Source organism: Uloborus diversus, chromosome 9 (assembly GCF_026930045.1).
Source record: "Uloborus diversus isolate 005 chromosome 9, Udiv.v.3.1, whole genome shotgun sequence".
Lineage (NCBI taxonomy): Eukaryota > Metazoa > Arthropoda > Arachnida > Araneae > Uloboridae > Uloborus > Uloborus diversus.
This window is the reverse complement of record NC_072739.1, coordinates 105,947,569-105,967,354: the sequence shown is the minus strand read 5'-3', so window position 1 is coordinate 105,967,354 and position 19,786 is coordinate 105,947,569. Positions and strand designations below refer to the sequence as shown.

The following is a 19,786-nucleotide window of genomic DNA, read 5'->3' as shown; positions in this document are numbered from 1 at the left end:
TACATTGTACGATTGTATTATCCTTCCCATCAGTCACTTGCTCTTAAATGTCCTTATTGTTGATTCCTGTAACTTATTTGTCTTAATCTATTAATTCCCAGTCAGAGTTCGAAAATATTATGATAATATTGAAAATATCCGATATTTTGGTATATATATCAGATATTTTGATATATACCCAATATTTTCAATCAGCACAAACTAAAGTCTTCAAAATATTAAATGCATCCTCAAATCACTCGTTTTCTTATATTATTATTGCAAGTACCTGGACGACCGAGCCTCGCTCGACTTTAAAAGAATTATTTTTTTGTCGACTCGTGTTTTTTTAAGGTTCAATACTTTTCCAAATATACTTGAAAAGCTTCACGTTAACAAAATATTAAGCACTCGACCTTCTTATAACACTTAAGTATCAAACAAAGAAGATTTTGAATATAATTAAATCAACATTTTGTTTTAAAGTAGCTGTAAAATATTTTGACCTTGGAGCCAGTTTTGCTATGGTGAAATCGGTTTTTAACCGAATACTTCCTTTCATACTATGATGCGTTTTACGATTTTATCCCAATCGAGATTTTCTTTTTGAAAGAGTACTTTTAGTGTAGTTGGTCACTTTACGCCAGAAAATGCTACATAGAGCATGATATCCATCAAAACTGATGATCCACAAACCATTCCAACAAATGATAACAACTGTCTTAACAAAACATAAACAGTCTGTAGACATATGTTTTTCGAAATAAAATTTAGATGCGTGATTTGAAAAAAAACATATAAAACTATTTGATGTGTAAAAAAGAATATAAGTAAATAAAATAAGACGGTCAAGCAATAGTTTTGCTTAAAGGAAAAAAAAAGCCTTACATCGACTTACATAGTGCTTTTGAATTTGTTTTTAGTCAAGTGTGATTGAAATGAGCCAAAGTGGCTAATATCAACCAAGCCTGGTAATCCTAAGCAAGTTTAAAATTTTAAAGCGAGAAGAGACAAATTTTCATTGTTAGGTTGCAAATCGTCTGCCTGATGCATCAATTCACAGTTTACTTCAAGGCTTAACTTAATTACACTTTATATTAAAAAACTGTTTTTTGTAAAAAAATCACGTTTTTACAGAAAAAATACTGATGTAGATGAACTTAGAATGCTAAACTACAATTAAATCCAAAATTTCATCCAAATCATTAGAGCCGTTTCCGAGATAAGAAATATATATATACCCACAAGAATTGCTCGTTTAAAGATATAAGATATGTAGACTTAAAATTAAGGTTTCTTTCAGTATTTATATCTAATATTTCATTTCATATTTTTATCAATTTTAATGGAGTTAATTTAGCATTAGCTGTTTAATCATTTTTCTTTGGTTAGCTACTTTTACAGTTATATGATTCAGAAATAAAAAATATGCATTAGTCGTTGCACAGTCATAGGACATTTTCTTTTTTTCTGATTAACCTTTAATATTTAATTAGGTACTTTTAATATGAATTAAAGTTGTTACATTACTAATAACTTTATGAATATAAAATACAACTAAGAAAAGGAATATGATATTACTTTGTTATCAATGATGTATTAATACATCATAAAGATATAGTACATAACTTATTGGTTATTTTTAATATTAAATGAACAACATTATTATGATCAATATAATTTTTATATTGGAAATACCGTAGTTGAAAAATACCGTAGTTGAAGTATCTGCAAGCTAATCATTGTCTATCACGTACAAAAACAAGAAAGAAAAAAAAAAAAGGGGGAGGGGGAGAGTCTGCATTCTAAATTTAAAAAAAAAAAAAAAAAAAAAAAAAAATTAATCATAAGAAATAAATACTTGCAGGTATATGCTTTGATGTTACAAGGAGCTAATTTTCATGCCAATTATGTGAGCCTATGGATGCAAAGACCTAAATTAAATTTCAAAATTTAAAAACTAAGCTTCTTTTAGCAGTCTATATTATCTAGCTATGATTACTAAGTTTTACATTAGCAATATTAATTTTAAACAAATTAGAAGTTAAGAAGGAGAACCGGAATGATTGTCGTGATATGTGCGTGCTCGCAACGAATGTATCCGCACAGCAGCGAATATATTCGCCTTACGCGCTTGCGTACATACTATCTATTAATAATTTTTAAAAATTAATTAAATAATATCAGTTTAAAACAAATTAAAAGTGAAAAATAAGAACCTGAACGATTATCGCGAGATGCGCGTGCACACAGCGTGCATCCACCGAACGTGCGGGTGTACTATATACATCTTGTAATAATTTTTACAATCTAAATAAATAATATTAATATTAATTTAAAATGAATTAGAAGTAAAGATATTGTTTTTACTTTTTCGTTTCAAATTGATCTTCAATTGATCTAATCTTTATCTTTTATTTAAGAACTTGTACGATTATCGGAAGACGTGCAACTCCGCGGCGAATGTTTCCACACGTCAGTGGATGTATCCACGCACGGCATGCGTGCGTGCGTCTACATTATCTAGCTCTGGTTCCCAGTAAACTTGGAATTGTTTAAAAAGAAGTACATCATTTGCGGAAGAAAAACCCAAACATTTGTTGAACTCCGCCCTAATAAATAATTCCTTAATGTGAAGTCGGCATGGAAAATATAGCCACTTCTTCAGTATTTGCTCTAGTAAAACACAGGCACCATTGCTTTCGCCATTATTGACACTCGTTGTATCAAAGCACATAGCAGAAACTTTATCAGCTGGGCTCCTGTCCTGCAAAAAAGCTTCATAAACTGCAACAGCTTGACTTTCGTCAGTTCCTGATACAGCCATTAAAAGTAATTGATGGACATTTTCTCCCAGATACTATGCCAGGAAGTCTATGAACCTTTTCTTTACTAGTCAAGTTTTGCAATAATTTACCATCCCAATAAGCTGTTAATTTAGCATCTGTTTCTGAAACTGTGTTTTCAGCTGCTGAAACATTAAAGCAGTGTTTCATTCTCTTTCTGTGAATAGAACTTCTACTCTAAGTAATATCATTTACTTCACAGCCAAAAACTCTTTGCTGTTGATTTTTTAATGCAGTTGTTTTCTTGTTAATAAAAAAAGCCATTGAGTTTAGTCGTTCGTCGTACATGCTGTATTCAATAAAGATGAAAAGTTTATCTATTTCTTAATATTATCAAAATGTTTTCAAATTTTGTCTGATTTATTTTTTAGTGCATTGAAACCAAATGGGAGGTAAGACTCAGAAAAAATTTTCACCTTCAAAATTTTGGACTACCCTACGCAGTATTCATTCCTGTATTTTTTATTTACAGTAGAAAGTCTGAAATTGGAAAAAAATATCCAAGTTTTCAAGTGCTTTTTATTTTTATGCTTCAAAAGTTGTTCACGAAAATATATTTGTTTTCCTGGTTCTATGTATATAAATTTAGTTTCTTTTATTCTGTAGGGGTACTTCTTTAATCCAGACACAAATCAATTGTTTGATGAAACAGATGAAGCTTCTCTTGTCTCTAGCGTCCTAGTTTCAGATGAGGAGCCTAACTTTAGGACTATTCCTCTTACGGGAGTTATTGTTTTTGAAATTGTTTCAACTGTAAGTATTTCAGAAATGTTGATTCTTTATTTTGATTTACGTTTTACAGATTGAAAGCAAAATACTTCCTTGTTTCCTCTGCAACGTTCTGTTTGGATGATTACAATGAGTCTTTTTTAATTTTATTATTTATTCTATTGTTCATGTTTATAACAAAAAATCTTTCTTAAATGGATTACTTCTTTTGTTAAAACATAATTGATTTTTTACTGGACTAATATTCTGTTTTTTTTTTTTTTTTTTTTGGCTTTAGGATTATTTAGCTACTAAAATTTCTTAAAAGAAAAAAAAATAGTTGAAATTAATATTGATTCTTAGAAATATAATTCTTAATTTCTTGCTATGGCAGATCTAGCTTCCGGTTTTGAAAGGAATTATTAAAATATAACCCTACAAATTAGAATAATGAGTCATAAATAAAATATTAAGGTCCAAAAGGAATTCTGATGCTCCCGAAATCTTAAAATGCAGTTAAGCTAGCTTTGGTCGCTATAAAGTAGGTGATGTGATGACCTTCTCTGTTTGAGTTTTAAATCCTGTTGATTGCTTTACAGAGACTCTTGCTCCTTGGAAAGGATTTGATGGTAGTGGGACTTGAAGAAATGGAGCAAGTATGCAAAATTGATTTGAGAATGAAGAATTAATAGGGCTCCAGAATAGCATTTTAGGGGAACTAGATGTTTTTTCCTATTATGATGATATAGACTTTATCCATTGAGTCTCTTCATTATTTCCAAACATGGAAGATGTTCATTACCTACCAAGTCATATTGTTAAATTTTCTTTCGAAAGCAAATGAAACATAAATAACTGCCCCTGGCTCACTGCACCACATTATTAAATGCAGTCTTTTAACTTTTCTTTCTTTTTTTCCTCCACTTCAAAATGTTTTTTGTAAGTTTTCTACTGTAGAAACTGCGGTATGTTAGCCATAACAAATATGTATTGATTTATTTTATTAATTTTTGAAATAAAAAAAGTTTCCAAAATCACTTTTTCTTGATAACTTTGCAAATTTACTTACAGTAGAATTTGAATTATCCGATCTCCAACTATCGGAATTGCTAATTATCCAAATTGCTTTTAGAATTTCAGGAAAAAAAAAGGACTGCAATGTACTGGGTTATGCAAAATAAGGTGAATATCTGCACAGGTTGTTGTCCTTCCCTCACAGAATCTAGTGCATGAACATTCAGTGGCAGATACAAGGGAGGGTCATGGGGTCATGACCCCCTCCCCCCTAAACCATCGACAACAGTGTCCGTCCACCTTGTGTCTAACTACTTTTTGTATAAAATAGCTGCATTGCGTGGCTTTGCATGGTCTACCTCGAAAATAAAAGTTATGCCAGGTGACACATATGCAGTAATCAGGCTTCAATTTAGGGGGGAACTAAAATTTCCCATCCAAACAATCATTCTTAAAGATAGAAAACGTCACATCAAAAATTCTCGAACAAATTAAACACAACTTTCCTGATTATCTTCTGCTTGCAGTACAAAAAAAAAAGAAAGAGAAGATTAATCGCCAAATCATAATAAACAGGAGAAATTTTTACCTGAAAACAAAAACAAAATTTTATTTTGTCGCAGTCGAGGAAAAAAAAATGGCAACCTTCTAAAACTTTATTTACGCTAATTTAAAATGAGATTGCGCGAACAATACTTTTCCGCTTTAAAATTTCTGTTCCATTAAGCTTAGCAGTGCATTTTAATTTTTTCCCTGTGTTTTTACAGCCTTTTTTTTTTTTTTTTGAAATTTGAAGGAAATGAAGGAACTCTATGGATGTGTTTTGCAGGCTTTCGAATAAGACCTGAATCAAAGTTTACAGATAATTATTTCGGGTAGAAAGAGCCATTTAATACCATTTTGGGACGAAAATTTAAATTCTAAGGGCTTGGTTCTTTTTTGGCATTCGAACCCCCTCCCCATGTTTCTTCTTGGGTGCCCAATTACCTCCATGCCAAATTTGTTCCAGAACCGACGGAAATTGGATTTGTATAGGGAATATACATTTACAGTGAAACCTCTGAGCGGCCACCCCCTCCGTTACGCAAAATTTCGGTCGTTAAGAGGGGGTGGTTGCTTTAAAGGGTTTTCATTACAGTTACAATGTAATTCTATAATACACAATATGAGCAAGTCTAATACACAGAATGAAGTTTGAGACTGTTCTAAAAGAAAAATAGAATATTATTTAATTATTGTTTACATTTTTCAAAGAAAGGACACAATTTGTGACTTAAGAATTCAAGATGTTGCTTATTGAAATTCAATTCGTTTTTCAAGTCAAAATGATAAATAAATTGATCTAACAAATTTATTTCTAATTGCATCTGAATTTGAGGACTTAATTTATTACCCCTAAAATCACTTCAGTTGAAAGTTTAGTTGCTCATGATTACAAAACACAAATTGATTGTCAGAGGCCGAATTAGTGCCTGAAAGGCATAAAAATGTATTTGCTCAAAAGACATTAATTACACACAACGAACTGATTAGTTAATTTAAACCAATCTCAAAGTAGTATTAGATTTGATTGAAAAACACTTATTTTCACTGACTCATTAATCAGATAATGTTTCTCTCAGTTGGCAGTATAATTATCAAAGCTCTCCATTCTGTTTCGTGGTGAAAATGATTCGAAATCGTACTCTATTCATTCTCTCGCCGATTTTCCGCGTTCATATTGCTCAGAATTTCAATACATAATTTAAAATTCATAAAATGATCCCCGACAGTGTTGTTTGCAACCCAGATTACACATACACACTCACCAACTAATGAAATAAACATAAAGGACATTTTTACTCCAAAATTATCAGAATTTGTTAAAGGCCAATAAGAATTCTCCTCTTTGAACTAAAAAGCTGCAGATTAGAAACAGAAAGTGAATAGATTTTCCTGAAAAATGGAATGGACGCACCCACTTATCTGCCGTTCCGAAGAGGGTGGCTGTTGCTAGGGTGTTTTTAACATTAAGTCTATGGGCTAAAAAATTCATGCCGCAAAAAAAGTGGCCGTTAAGAGGGGTGCCCACTCGGAGAGGTTTCACCGTATACACACATATTCTTTGTTTTATTAATATAGATGTAAACGATTTCAATTCATTAATTATTTTTGAAAGTAAGTACTTAAACTATTTCGTTTTATTGCTTATGAGATTATTTTTCATCGTTTCTCCCCAATAAGATGCCTTATTCCTGGCCAATTTGGTGCTCTTTATTGACTTGCAAGCTGTTTCAGAAATTTTTTGTACCTAAAACCCTGGGTTCGTTCATTGGGGGGGGGGGGGGCATGAGCCCCCAAAAATGGTTTTCTGTTCCTGCCCCTGTTAACATTATTGGGATGATGAGTTACTGGCTCACAGTGAAACGAAACTCTATTTTTGATTTCTAATGTACACAGCGCTTGTATGTGAATTAACCCAATATTAACCATTAACTTAACCTAACCTAACTTACTAAACACGTGAAAAATGTTGACTTTTCATTTAATTAATAAAAACACTTTTCTTTGAAAATATCCCCCCCACCCATTTTTAACATAAATATTGTAATTAATTAAAATAAATTAAATAATTAAAATCTAGTCATTCAGATTTTTTTGATTATCCGAATGGGTCTGGTTCCAATTAATTTGGATAATAAGAATTTTACTGAGAATTGGAGCAGTTGTCATGTTTGGAAGCAAAAATCAAAAGCAAGGTAATCATATACATCATTTAGGCTAAATTACTATGATGAGTGCAAACTTTAAATAACTGATATGATTTTGGTTGTACGCATGCCCTTTATCTTTCCAGATTGCCCTCCTGGTATCCTCTTTCCTAGTGCCTTTGTACAATGAGGTAGACGCTTGTTTTATCCTCAGCTGTGCACACGCTGGATACTGGTGCTTTCTTTTCATTACAAGTGGCTACAGAAACTATCACCACAACCATATCCAGAGATGTGGATACCTTGAGTTCTTCAGGAACACCCAATTGCTGCAAAAAGTTCCCTTGCTGATTCCTTCTTTGGGTGAGTGAGACTCGAAAGTAAAGCAATTGAAATCAGATAACTTTGAGCTCTTCAAAACCAGTTAAGTATCACATTCTGCTCTCGTATTACGCAATATGCAAAGTTTGCAGTATAAAGGTTGAAAACGAATATACTTAATACCCTTTGTTGCATAATGTGGTTCACTATTAGACCATAAGCCATTTTTAATTTCAAGGAGTTACTAAATCAAGTCCCATGGTATCCATTTAGAGCTTTTGAATTTGAAATCAATTGTTTGCTTTTCAAGTCATTTGCAGTGAGGAATGCAACAAAAGGGATAGTACCCTTTATTTTTCCAAATTTAATGCAATGTAAACAGTTTCAGTATCCTTTCAGTTCACTAAATATTTTTGAAAGTAAATAGTATAGATAGTAGTAGCATTTGAACTTCTACTTTGTTTCATTGCTTATGAAATTAATTTGCTGTGTTTATCTCCAATTAGTTGCCTTATTCTTGGCCGATTTGTGCTTTTTATTGACCCCAAGTAGTTTCAGAAATGTTTCGTACACAAAACGGTAGGCTCGTTCATGGGGGGGGGGGGACGTCAGCATGCCCCCCCCCCTAAAATGGTTTTCTGTATCCGCCCCTACAGTGGATTATGTTCAGTTTCAATTATATAATTTTAGCTATTTTTTTTCCTCGGTTAATTATATTTAAAACGTTCAGTATCAGGTCTATACTATCATGCCACAAAATGATTTAGAGATAACCCCCCTCAATCAAGCAAAAAATCACTGCAGAAAAAAGAAAACTCATTTGAAAAGTAGCTCAATCCATGCTTTTTATCCTTAGCTAGATAATATAGCCTCCCATGTATGCACCATGCAGATACTTTTGCTTTGTACGGATGCATTTGCTGTGAATATGCAAATCATCCAATAATCCTTGAAAAATTAATTTCTCCAAATATAAAAGTCATGATTTGAATTTTCACAGTTCAAATGAATACCAGTTTATCATTATTATTATTATTTTCTATCTAATGAGGCTGCTTTTGGCTAATTTGCCTTTTGCTGATCTTGTGCTAACCCTCAATATGACATCCAGTCTTTCATGTGCCATCATTAAGGTGCGGATAATGGCAAAGGTAATTTTGGCGCCCAGTTTTCACCAGATGGAGGTTGAAAGCCAAAGGAATAAATGCCCATGGGATCTTTTACATTGCGCGTAATCATACAACATAGACGCTAACAATTTTCTGTATCCTAAAAATCCACCCACTGGCCACCGAGGGTCAGAACCCGCTACCACAGCACAGAAGGCCAACACCTTACCACCGTGCCAGTTAGACAATGCCGCAAGTTTAAAAAGAAAACAGAAATGAGGTCTGACACTGAATGTTTTTCATACAAAAAAAAAACATTTTTGGGAGAATAAGTGAGCAGAGCATGAAATGTTTTTTGTCTCTCCTCCAAAATTTAAAAAAAAAATGGATTGAGCTGGTTTTGATACTAAATGCTTCATTTGGTTATTTATTTTTCAGAAGTCAATAAAGCTGATCATTGGTTAATTTTACCAGTTCTTCATTTCAGGAAATGCCTTGCTTGTTGTTACTCTGGCTGTGTTTCAAAGATATTGTCCTAACTATGAAAATTGCCCTCCAGATGGGGATTTCAAGTGCCATAACTACTTGCAGATATTTTTTGGATCAGAAGTGTTTATGCTTCTCATATTTCTTACGAAATATTTAGGTATGCTGACATTTCTTGACATTATCTTCAAATCTTATCTAAACTTTTCTTCTATTATGTAGGAATAAATAAAATGGTATTTCATGAACAGTTAAGCTTCTCTGCTCACTCGTAGTTGTACTTAGAACCCGTATATTGAGGTAGAATGAAAAAAATCAATATTTGATAAAGACTAAGTAATGGTTTGTCAATGTTACCTTTGGTATAGATGTTTTGTCTTGTAAAAGAGATTTTTTCCTTTTACTAAATTATTGAGTCATTCCACTTCAACTGGCCTGATTTTTCAAATTGTCTCTATGCGACCATCTTCGATTTGGATTAAATTTTATAGAGGTGCCACTATGGAACAAAGTGATCTATATAAATATTATTACAGCAATTATCGGGATTGACAACTTTCCGATAGGGTTACCAGTTGTAAAACTGATTGTGACTGTGCCACCAACTACCAAAGAAAGCTACATAAATATTATCGCAGCAATTGAACTTTTGGTAACAGCAAATCTCATAATATTCAGAAAAAAATAATTGCTTGATTCCAATCCCATTTTTTTAAAAATCCTTATTTGAAAGAACATCATGGGAAAATATAAATACAAATACAAATACAAATTTGACGACCAGCAACAGGCTCTGGGCCCAGCTAGGCTGGTCCTAGTCAATTAATTAGTCCCCAATGAAGATCAATGGCCCTCTTAAAGCTATCCACCCCCTTGCTCATTACCGTCTCTTCCGGTAAGCTATTCCAAGTGCCCACGACCCTGCTAAGGTAGTAGTTTTTCCTAATTTCCAAGTTAGCCTGAGATTTAAATAGCTTAAAACAATGACCCCTTGTCCTGCTTTCCCCGCAAAAATTTAATCCATTTACATCTTTCATTTTGATAAATTTAAATAACTGAATCATGTCCCCTCTGACTCTCCTTCGCTCCAGGCTATACATGTTAAGCCTATTAAGTCTGGTATCATAATCTAAATCTGAGAGTCCCCTTACTAATTTAGTTACCCTTCTTTGAACCCTTTCCAATACAAAAATATCTTTCTTCAGATAAGGCGACCAAAACTGAACAGCGTACTCCAAATGAGGTCTTACTAAACTCCTATATAAAGGCAGAAGAACTTTCTTAGATTTGTTTGAAATAGATCTATTGATAAACCCAAGCATTTTGTTGACTTTGTTACTAGCAATACTGCACTGTTGACTAAACTTGAAGTCCTGCTTTATTAAGATACCCAGATCTGTAACATTTTCTGCCTGATTTATGACTGAACCCTGTAAATGATATCTCATACGCTTATTTTCATGACCTAAGTGTAGCACTTGACATTTCCCTACATTAACTGCCACACCCCATTTATCTGCCCACTTCCTAATATGATCTAAATCCTCTTGAAACTGATTTATTTGTTCTTCATTTTCGACAATCCCCATAACTTTTACATCATCAGCAAAACAATTCATGCTTCCAGAAATATTTTCATTGATGTCATTCATAAATATAATAAACAAAAGAGGCCCTAAAACTGATCCCTGAGGAACCCCACTTAAAACATCACTCCAATTAGAATGATTTCCTCTCACAACTACTCTTTGCGTCCTACCAGTGAGCCAATTTCTAACCCAACGTAAAGTTTTTCCTCCTATTCCAATGTCAGCTAACTTGCTGAGAAGAGCAACATGCGGTACCTTGTCAAAAGCTTTTTGAAAATCAATATAAACAACATCCACACATTTTTTGTTATCTAAAGCTGAGGTAACCTTGTCGTAGAAATGCAATAAATTAGTAGTACAGGATTTACCTTTCCTGAAACCATACTGCAAACTAGTCAACAGACAATTAGTCTCTAAGAACTTTATGATCTTAATTTTGATCAAAGTTTCAAAAATCTTACAAATCACCGAAGTCAAACTTACAGGTCTATAATTCCCAGCAATACCTTTAGACCCCTTCTTGAAGAGTGGCGTTATGTTAGCCAGCTTTCAGTCCTCTGGCACCGTCCCCGAGTTATAAGAAGCATTGAAAATATTCCAAATAACATCCACTAATTCCTCTGCACATTCAACTAAAATTTTTGGATAAATATTATCTGGTCCCGGAGCTTTAGTTGCTTTAATCTTTTTCAAATGAAATAAAACCTCCTCCCTGGAAAATACAAAATCCTCAAGCTGTATAATAGCTTGTGTCTTGTTAATGTCAACTGTTGAGATACAGTTATCGTTAAACACACTGGAAAAAACGTTATTTAGAACATTTGCAATATCCCTATCGTTTTGGATTAAATTTCCATACTCATCAACCAAAGGCCCTATTTGACTGTTTCGAGCTTTCCCAGAATTAGCGTAAGCAAAAAACCTCTGAGGGTTCCCATCAATGTCATCTGCCAGCCTTTTCTGAATCCGTACCAAATACTTAAAATTTCGCCTTGCCTTACCATACTGGAGCCTCTCCGCACTCTGACCAGTTTCTTTAAACTGACGAAAAGTGGCTTGCTTAAAATTAAGAGCATCTTTAGTCTTCCTGGAGAACCACATGGGCCAAATTTTGGTACTAACCCCTTTTCTCCTAAATGGAACATAATCCCCAACCGTATTAACAAGTTTATCCTTGAATTCCGTCCACTGCTCGTCTACGTCGCTATTTTCCAATCCTGACGAAAAAACCTCTTTCAAGCTCTGCCTAAGTGCAACAAAATCAGTGTTTCTGAAATTGGGCACAAACCTAAAATTATCATCTTTGCACACTTCAAATTTAATCCGGAACCTAATGCTGTTATGATCACTATCTCCAATATGCTCCCCTACATGCAACCCCTGAACAAAACTTCCTATGTCACAAAAAACTAGATCCAAAATCGCCTCCTCTTGAGTTCCTTGAGTTACAACTTGATCTAAGAAACAGTCACCAATTACATTTAAAAATTCCTCTTCTTTGCCATTACCAGGATAAAAATTATTCCAATCAATACCCGGAAAATTGAAATCCCCCATTATGATAACGGATCCCTTACTGGACATGTCACTAATAATACGGTACATCTGTTCATCTTGTCCCTGGTTTGAATTAGGTGGCCTATAAATGTTTCCAAAGCGTAGCTTTTTGCCCTTACTGCTCATCAACTCCAGCCAAACCATATCAATATCAGTAGGCTTATCATTTATGACCAATTCATTGCAAATAAAATTGTCTCTAACATAAAATAAAACCCCACCACCTCTTTTACCTACTCTATCCTGTCGGATCAAATTATACCCAGCAATATGTAATAACTCTGCATCAGATTCGGTAGCCCATGTCTCTGTAATTGCAATAACATCCAACTTCTCTTCCATAACTATGCTTTTCAATTCATCCATCTTGTTCCTAATACTGCGAGCATTGGTATAGAAAACTTTAAGCATGCCTAAGTTGCTTTTATTTAACACCCTGAAATTCCCTAAATCACACTTGTTAGCATTACTACTGTTTTTCGACACTTTATTTCCATTTCTAGCAATACTCAAAAAAATTTCATTCTCTCGATACCTGATGCTTGACCCATGCCCCCCATTCCAACTTAGTTTTTTGACTCCGAAGCCCCTAAAATTAATCCACTAACCATTTTGACCCCTGTAGAGCTTAGATGCAGGCCATCCCTAGCAATCCAATTCCGTTTGCAATGACTCCATACATTAATGAACCTGATACTGCGCTTTTCGCAAATTGACTTCAGTAGCAAGTTCATACACCTTGCACGTTGATTTAGCCAGCTCCTATGCACTCCATACATACAGTGGAACCTTGATAACTTGACACTCCAAGGGAACATGAAAACATGTTGACTGAAGTGGGTGTCAACTTATTGAGGCTCGATAATTTTAATTGCTAAAAAGTTTCTGTATTACTTACTTGCTTAACATTCACATTTTAAAAATTAACTCCAGTACTAAATGAATTTTCTTTTCTTTTTTTTTTTCTTCTTTTCTTCTTTTTGAAAAGTGTATATTAAAATTGTTAATGTTATTTGAATATTTTGTGAAGAATAGGTCCATAGTTTTTGAAAAAAAGTGAAAGATTTTTGTCAGGTCTGTTAATGATAAAAAGTCCTGCTCACACTTGTTTGAAAAGCATGCCATGGTGCCTTCTTTCTGTAGAGGACTCCCCTGGTTACATTTATCCTACCCTTTTAGAATTTCACAAATAGCACAAAGTGTAGTGGCTGACTCCCCTGGATAAAAGATGAATTCTCTTAAAGAGATTTCCAAAAAAGAATTGACTGACCAAGAAACTGCAGCATAAAACTCTGAGAAAAGAGGTCAATATGAAAGCATGTTGCCAGCGAAAATTGGGCTAGAACGACAATTGGATGTCAACTTACTGGGGTTCCTAAAAAAGGGGGTCAAGTAATTTTGGTTTTCGCCCATTGAAATTGGCATTGGCCAACCATAAAAAAAAATGTTTTACCTGAATAGTTGAGCTATGTCACTACCGAAACTTCACTGTATATAGATATATTTTTATAGGAAAAAATCTGTTCTTTCTAATAGTACTAACAAAAAGGAAATTGGAGGTGGCAAATGTGACAGCACATTGAAAACTGGCTATTTTTCACTTAAAGGATGTTAATAGCCACTTCAGATGACAATATTTCTTACTAATATATAAAGTTAATATTTATATAAATAATTAATATTATAATAAGTTAATATTTATGCTCTGTAACTGTAACCCATTAAAAACAAGTATTTTGACAGTAAAATTGGGAAGTACAAGCATTCGAATTTTTTTTTGTTCAGACTTTATGGCATCCTAGAATCCAAGAAAACATTTCTTTTGTCAAGAGTTTACACGCATGCGACACAACTGTGGATGATGATGTGGCTATTAATATTCTTAACTAATGTGCTCAAACTAACGAAAATACTAAAATGTACTAACAAAAAAAAGTACTTTAAGCTCCCAAAATTTCAGGCCTGAAGTGGGACAAAACTCGCTGTAATCTTAGCCTGAACATGGCAATTTGTTTCACAAAGCTGCTCCTCCATTTTGGAGCCCCACTTTTTTTTTTTTTTGAAGGATCCTAGATTGTCAAGATTTGGATCTTGGGAGCTGAAAATTGCGTTAATTTCAAAAGTGTGTCTATAAATCTGCACCTTCATAAAATTTCATTAAAATTAAAGATGGACAGGTGGGGTTCACTTGACATGGAATGACTCTGTTTGCATTTCATTTCCTCAAAATCTGGCATTGTTTCATAATTTGCTCAAATTTTAGTCTTGGTGGTGAAGTTTAACCGCAGCAAGGCAATTCCAGATGTTCATCAAGATGAGCTTCTTGTCAACTATGTTCAGTCATATGCTCCACTGAATGAAGTAGGATTCAGGTGAGTCCTGTTCTTGACACTGTCACATTACATTACAAATAAGTAGTTTGTGATTGCAAAAAAATATAATTTGAATTCAATACATCAAAATTCAAATGGGTGCTGGAAGGTTTTTTTTTTTTTAATTGTGTAAAATATTTGATAAATTTACAGGGGAGCTCTTTTTCAATAGCAACTTAATGTTTTTCAAGTAAATAAGTTAGATTGCAATATTTACATGATATTAGCCAAAATAAGCCGACTTTTGGGATAACTTTGCCATTTCTTTAGTTGCATCAATACTTGGATATAGTGGATTCCTTTTAATAGGACCACATTGGGACTGGACCACTTTGATCCTAATAACCGGCTAGTCCGACTTAGGAAACAGGACCTTTGTAGCTTGACCGAACATGCTTTACACCAAATGTTTAAATGCCATTATGATATTTGTGAGTTCCATGTATGATGAGCATACAGAAAAGAAAATTTGCTTTTTCCAAAATGTTTTCATTGAAAAATAAATAAAATAAGTGAAGAATCTTTTTACTCATTTAGTGATGTATTCAGACCGTTGCGGTTTCAGTTACATTCTTTCCAGTCAGTGTCAATTAGATTCAATAACCAAAAGTTACTAAAAATGTAAAATTGAAAATATAAGTTTTAAAAAGCACAAATCATTTATTAAACATTCTAATGAATTCGGCATTGTGCAACTAATTTTTTTTTTTTGAATAAATTTGCATGTTGAGGCAAAATGCCTGATTCCGACTCCTTAAAATTTTAAACCCCCTGACTCCAACGCGACCTTTACCCCAAAATCAGTCCGATTCTACAGCCCTGCAAGGAACCATTATTATTTTTTATTGCACTATTAAGTTCGTTGACTCACTTAAAAGACTCGCTTCAAGCAGGCAATTTCTAGTTTTATTTCAAATTTGTTCTCATGTTCCTTGGTCCGATTAAACAGATTTCTGGGCCCAATTAGTGAAAAAATATTAGGTTTGTGTAATGGGATTTCTTTTGGTTATTTAACACACGGGGGAGGGGGGGGGATTATGTCACAAGTTGCGCTTTTAAAATTTTTAGGGAAGATTTATTTTTTTTATTTAAATTTATTTATTGATTTATTTTGAATTTAAATTATTTATTTTATTGTAAATTATTCTGTTTCTATTTAATTTATTTATTTAGTTTGTGTGTACGTCATTGGCGTAGAACAGAGCTTTTCTAATGAAATAATAACAACTAAAAATAAATAAATAAATAATTGAATAGAAAATATTTTTTAAAAAATCAAATAAAAAAGAGAGCTAAAAAATTTTTTTTTAAAAAAAGGAAAGAGGATTAAGAAAGTTTTTTTTGGGGGGAGAGGGTATTTGTGCCATCAAACTGGATGGGGGGCAGCCCTGCTTTAAGGTTTGGTCCGAGTAAGTGACTGGTTCAATTAACCGGCAGTCCAAGTACGCAGATTCCACTGTATATATAATTGAGTAATTATTATTGATATCATTCATGTTTATGGTTTTTGCTGCCTCATTTCCCTATATCTGTTAACTTAGTCATAAGTTGAGTCTAGAGAACAGCAGTGAACAAGAAACAAGTTTCAAAAAAAAATTACATTATGTATGTTTTGTGATTACAAGGAGCACCTTTTTTAAAGTGGTGGTCATAATTGTTTTTTTAGTAGAGGTAAATGCTTACTTCTTAAATAGTTATATTTTAGGAAAAAGAACATAAATATACAATACATATATTCAGTAAATTACCGCCCATTAGCCAGGGCTAAAGCAGAAATACATGAAATACACCGCCAGCTCAGTCATTTCCAGCCGAGGACTGCAGTGTCGTGCTTATTAGCACTCATCAGCCCGGCATAGGAGAGTGACTGAACTGGAGATGGAAAACCTCTTATGGAAGCCAAGAGGGCCAACCAAACTGGTAGCTAATGTAGAATTAGCACAGACCAGACGAGTGACCGAAGCAATGGTTCGAAAATTGATGGCAAGGCATGGTATATTCAGTAAATTACCGCCCATTAGCCAGGGCTAAAGCAGAAATACATGAAGAGGTTTTCCATCTCCAGCTCAGTCGCTTTCCTATGCCGGGCTGATGAGTGCTAATAAGCACAAAACTGCAGTCCTCGACTGGAAATGACTGAGCTGGCGGTGTATTTCATGTATACAATACATAATTCACATTAATATTTAATTATTCATTTATTTTTTCTTTAATTTTGATTTTTTTAGAAATTGTGAGTTAAAAACAGATATATGACTTGAAAATTATACATAGCTCTATGAAATGCTAAAATTGGCAAACAGTGGGTTGGTACAGTAAAATAAAAATTGAGAATTAAAAGTTTCTTTAAAAAAAAAAAAAAAACCTGAGTGTTTCATCAAAAACTGACGTGGGCTGTTCTTTTTTTTTATTTTTAAAAGCTGGGTTTCTTCTAACCCTGCTACTTCCTGATTAAAACCCAGTCAATCTTGCATTTTACTGATTTCTATTTTGAGTTTTTGTTGAATGTTATCATTTTTCACTTTCTTGTACAAAGTAATGGTAGTACTGCTAAAATTTTCAACATAAATCTGTACCTCAAAAGCCAGACAAACTTAAGTCTGAAAATGGCGATTCATAGGTTATTACTGCATAGCATTATATAATCGTATTCCACATTGAGCCCTGATAATGTAATTCTTTTTTAAAAAAAACATCCCTTCATCATTATTTAACAGTGTTACAAGAGTGAAATTTACAACTAACCTTTGTATGCAGTGGACAAAATTTTTTTTTCTCTCCTAAAAAAGGCTTTTGGTACAAAAATTTCAATGCATTTTTTTTTTTTTTTTTGTCTCCCTTTTGCAATTTTGACTTGTTTCTTTGTGACATCCAACAGTTCAAAAAAATGCTTTCTCAGTGTTATTTTTCTTTGTACAATTTCTCTAACAGGGATGAAGACTATCTTGAAGAAGTCCTGGAAAAACAAGCAGATATGATTCGTTACTTGAAGCAGCACAGCAATAACCTTAGTCGCAAAATCATGAAACTCGGTTCACAGCTTGAAAGTATACAAAACAATGTACAGAAATTTTGAAATTGTTGTTTTTCTTGACTCGGCAGTTGTTGCCCATGTATAAATATTGTATCCTATCATTTCATTTGTAATCTGTGTAAAAATAATTTAAATTAATTTATTTTACATAAAATTCATTGTGAATTACTATTGACTTGTTGACTGACGTTTCTGAGTTAAATGTTTTTTTTTTTTGAAATATTTTTTTTTTGAAAATAAAATGTTTTAAATGGCACTAATTAGAACCAAAGGCAATCTACATTATATGGTTGATTAGCAAAACAAATCCTTGCATATGCAGAATTATCATTTTTATTGCAATAAAAATGTTTGTTTGGCAAAATAGTATAAAACTGATTGCAAATGAACCACTCACAACTCTGCTCTTCGGCTATAGGGCGGTTATTTGTACATGTTTTTTTTTTTTTTAAGTTATTAAAAAAATGTTATATTTTTTTAAAGCTATTTAAAAAATCTTAAAATACTTCTGAACAAAGAATTTGTCAACCATCTTCTGTTTCAAACATATGTTGTGTTTGAATTAGGGATGCACCAATAAGCAAATTGGCCGATTACTGATTAATTGGCTGTTTATAATAGGCCAATTAATGAACATAATGATCCATTTTAATGCTACCAATTCCTTCGTCACTTTTTTTTTCACTTTAGAAATAGTTAGCAGTTTATTTCTGAGAGACGATTTTTCTCCTCTTTCCTAATTTTCCAAAAATAATTTCAAAATTTCATGCAATTTCTTTCAACCAATTTTCAGATTAATGTTAATAAAATCACATAATGTTAATTAGATATGAAAATTTAAAAATATTAGAGGCAGCCTGTGGTCAGCAGGCAAACTTAGGAGCATTTTTCAATTTAAATTATTTGTAGTCATTTAATACAAGTTTTTAATTTATTATAAAAAATATCAGGTTATCTAAAAGCACTATTATAAGGAGGAAAAACATTGACTCATGAAACATGATGCAACATTGTATATATGTGTGCTCATTTTTTTTTTTACACCAAATAATATTTTAATTTCTCTTTTTTTTTTTTTTTTTTGAATCAAAAATTAAATTTATATAGTTAGATGTGTGATGTAATCATGTGTATAGTTTCAAGGAACAAAGTAACTGAAAAAACAAGCAAGTTGTGTCAACAAAAGCTGGTGTTAGGGTATCATCGTAAACTTTAGGAAATGATCCTAATTTTCTTTAAAAAATAAAACAAAAGCATTTTGGAGTTTTTTCTTTTTTGTTGGAGAGATTTAATGGGAGGTTCCAGTAGGATCATATAAACTAGGGTGTCCCATAAAAACGAAAGCAGATGTTTGAAGTTGTGCGTGAAGTTGCTACCCCAAATCATTTCTTTCCCCGGGTGTTTGAAATTTCATGTTGATAAAACGTTGCTCCTATAGCTTCACATGTACCACAAACATATTTATCAAAATTAAAAAATATTTAGGTGTCCTACAAGAGGTCTAAAATTTGTAATTTTCTTCAAAACATTGATTTTTTCTACACATTTTTATAAAAATGTGAGATATATTTTTTAAGAAGAAAAATACAAACAGTCAACTCGGTGATAAGCGCTAGATAGAATTTTTTGCTCTCTTGCAATATTTTACTCTCCCACATTGTACTCAAAATATGGATTTTTTTCAAGTTTAAGATAAATTTTAAATATATTGTTTTTTTATTATTATTCATTTGCAAATGTTGATTTGAAAATGTTTGCTAATGATTTTTGAGCTTGTTATTTTATTGAAATGTATATGTAATTTTTTAAAAGATAAATTTAAAAAAATCCATTTTTTAAAGAAAATCATAAATTTTAGGCCTCCTGATAGACACATAAATAATTTTTAATTTGAATAAATATTTTTATGGTACATGTGGAACTATAGAGGCAACGTTTTATCGAAATGAAATTTCAAACTTCCAAAAAAGTTTTTTTTTAATTTGGCCTAGTATACTTTCGAGTGCAAGTCGGCATTGGGTTGCCATTGTTCAAATTATATGAAACTTTTTTTACAATTGTTTTGACCTAAAGGGGAAAAT

The 19,786-nt window shown here is 32.7% G+C and overlaps 1 protein-coding gene across 1 annotated transcript in view; it reads left to right on the top strand.

The window, feature by feature from the left end:
- Window positions 1–17,842, top strand: part of LOC129229862 (transmembrane protein 192-like) — a 32,191-nt gene extending 14,349 nt beyond the window's left edge. The window contains exons 2-6 of the mRNA XM_054864238.1: window positions 3,432–3,578; window positions 7,384–7,600; window positions 9,155–9,313; window positions 14,563–14,671; window positions 17,603–17,842. Coding sequence (XP_054720213.1) covers window positions 3,432–3,578; window positions 7,384–7,600; window positions 9,155–9,313; window positions 14,563–14,671; window positions 17,603–17,747 — 777 coding nt within the window. The 3' untranslated portion in view covers window positions 17,748–17,842. The remainder of the gene's footprint in view (window positions 1–3,431; window positions 3,579–7,383; window positions 7,601–9,154; window positions 9,314–14,562; window positions 14,672–17,602) is intronic.
- Window positions 17,843–19,786: the final 1,944 nt, after the last annotated feature.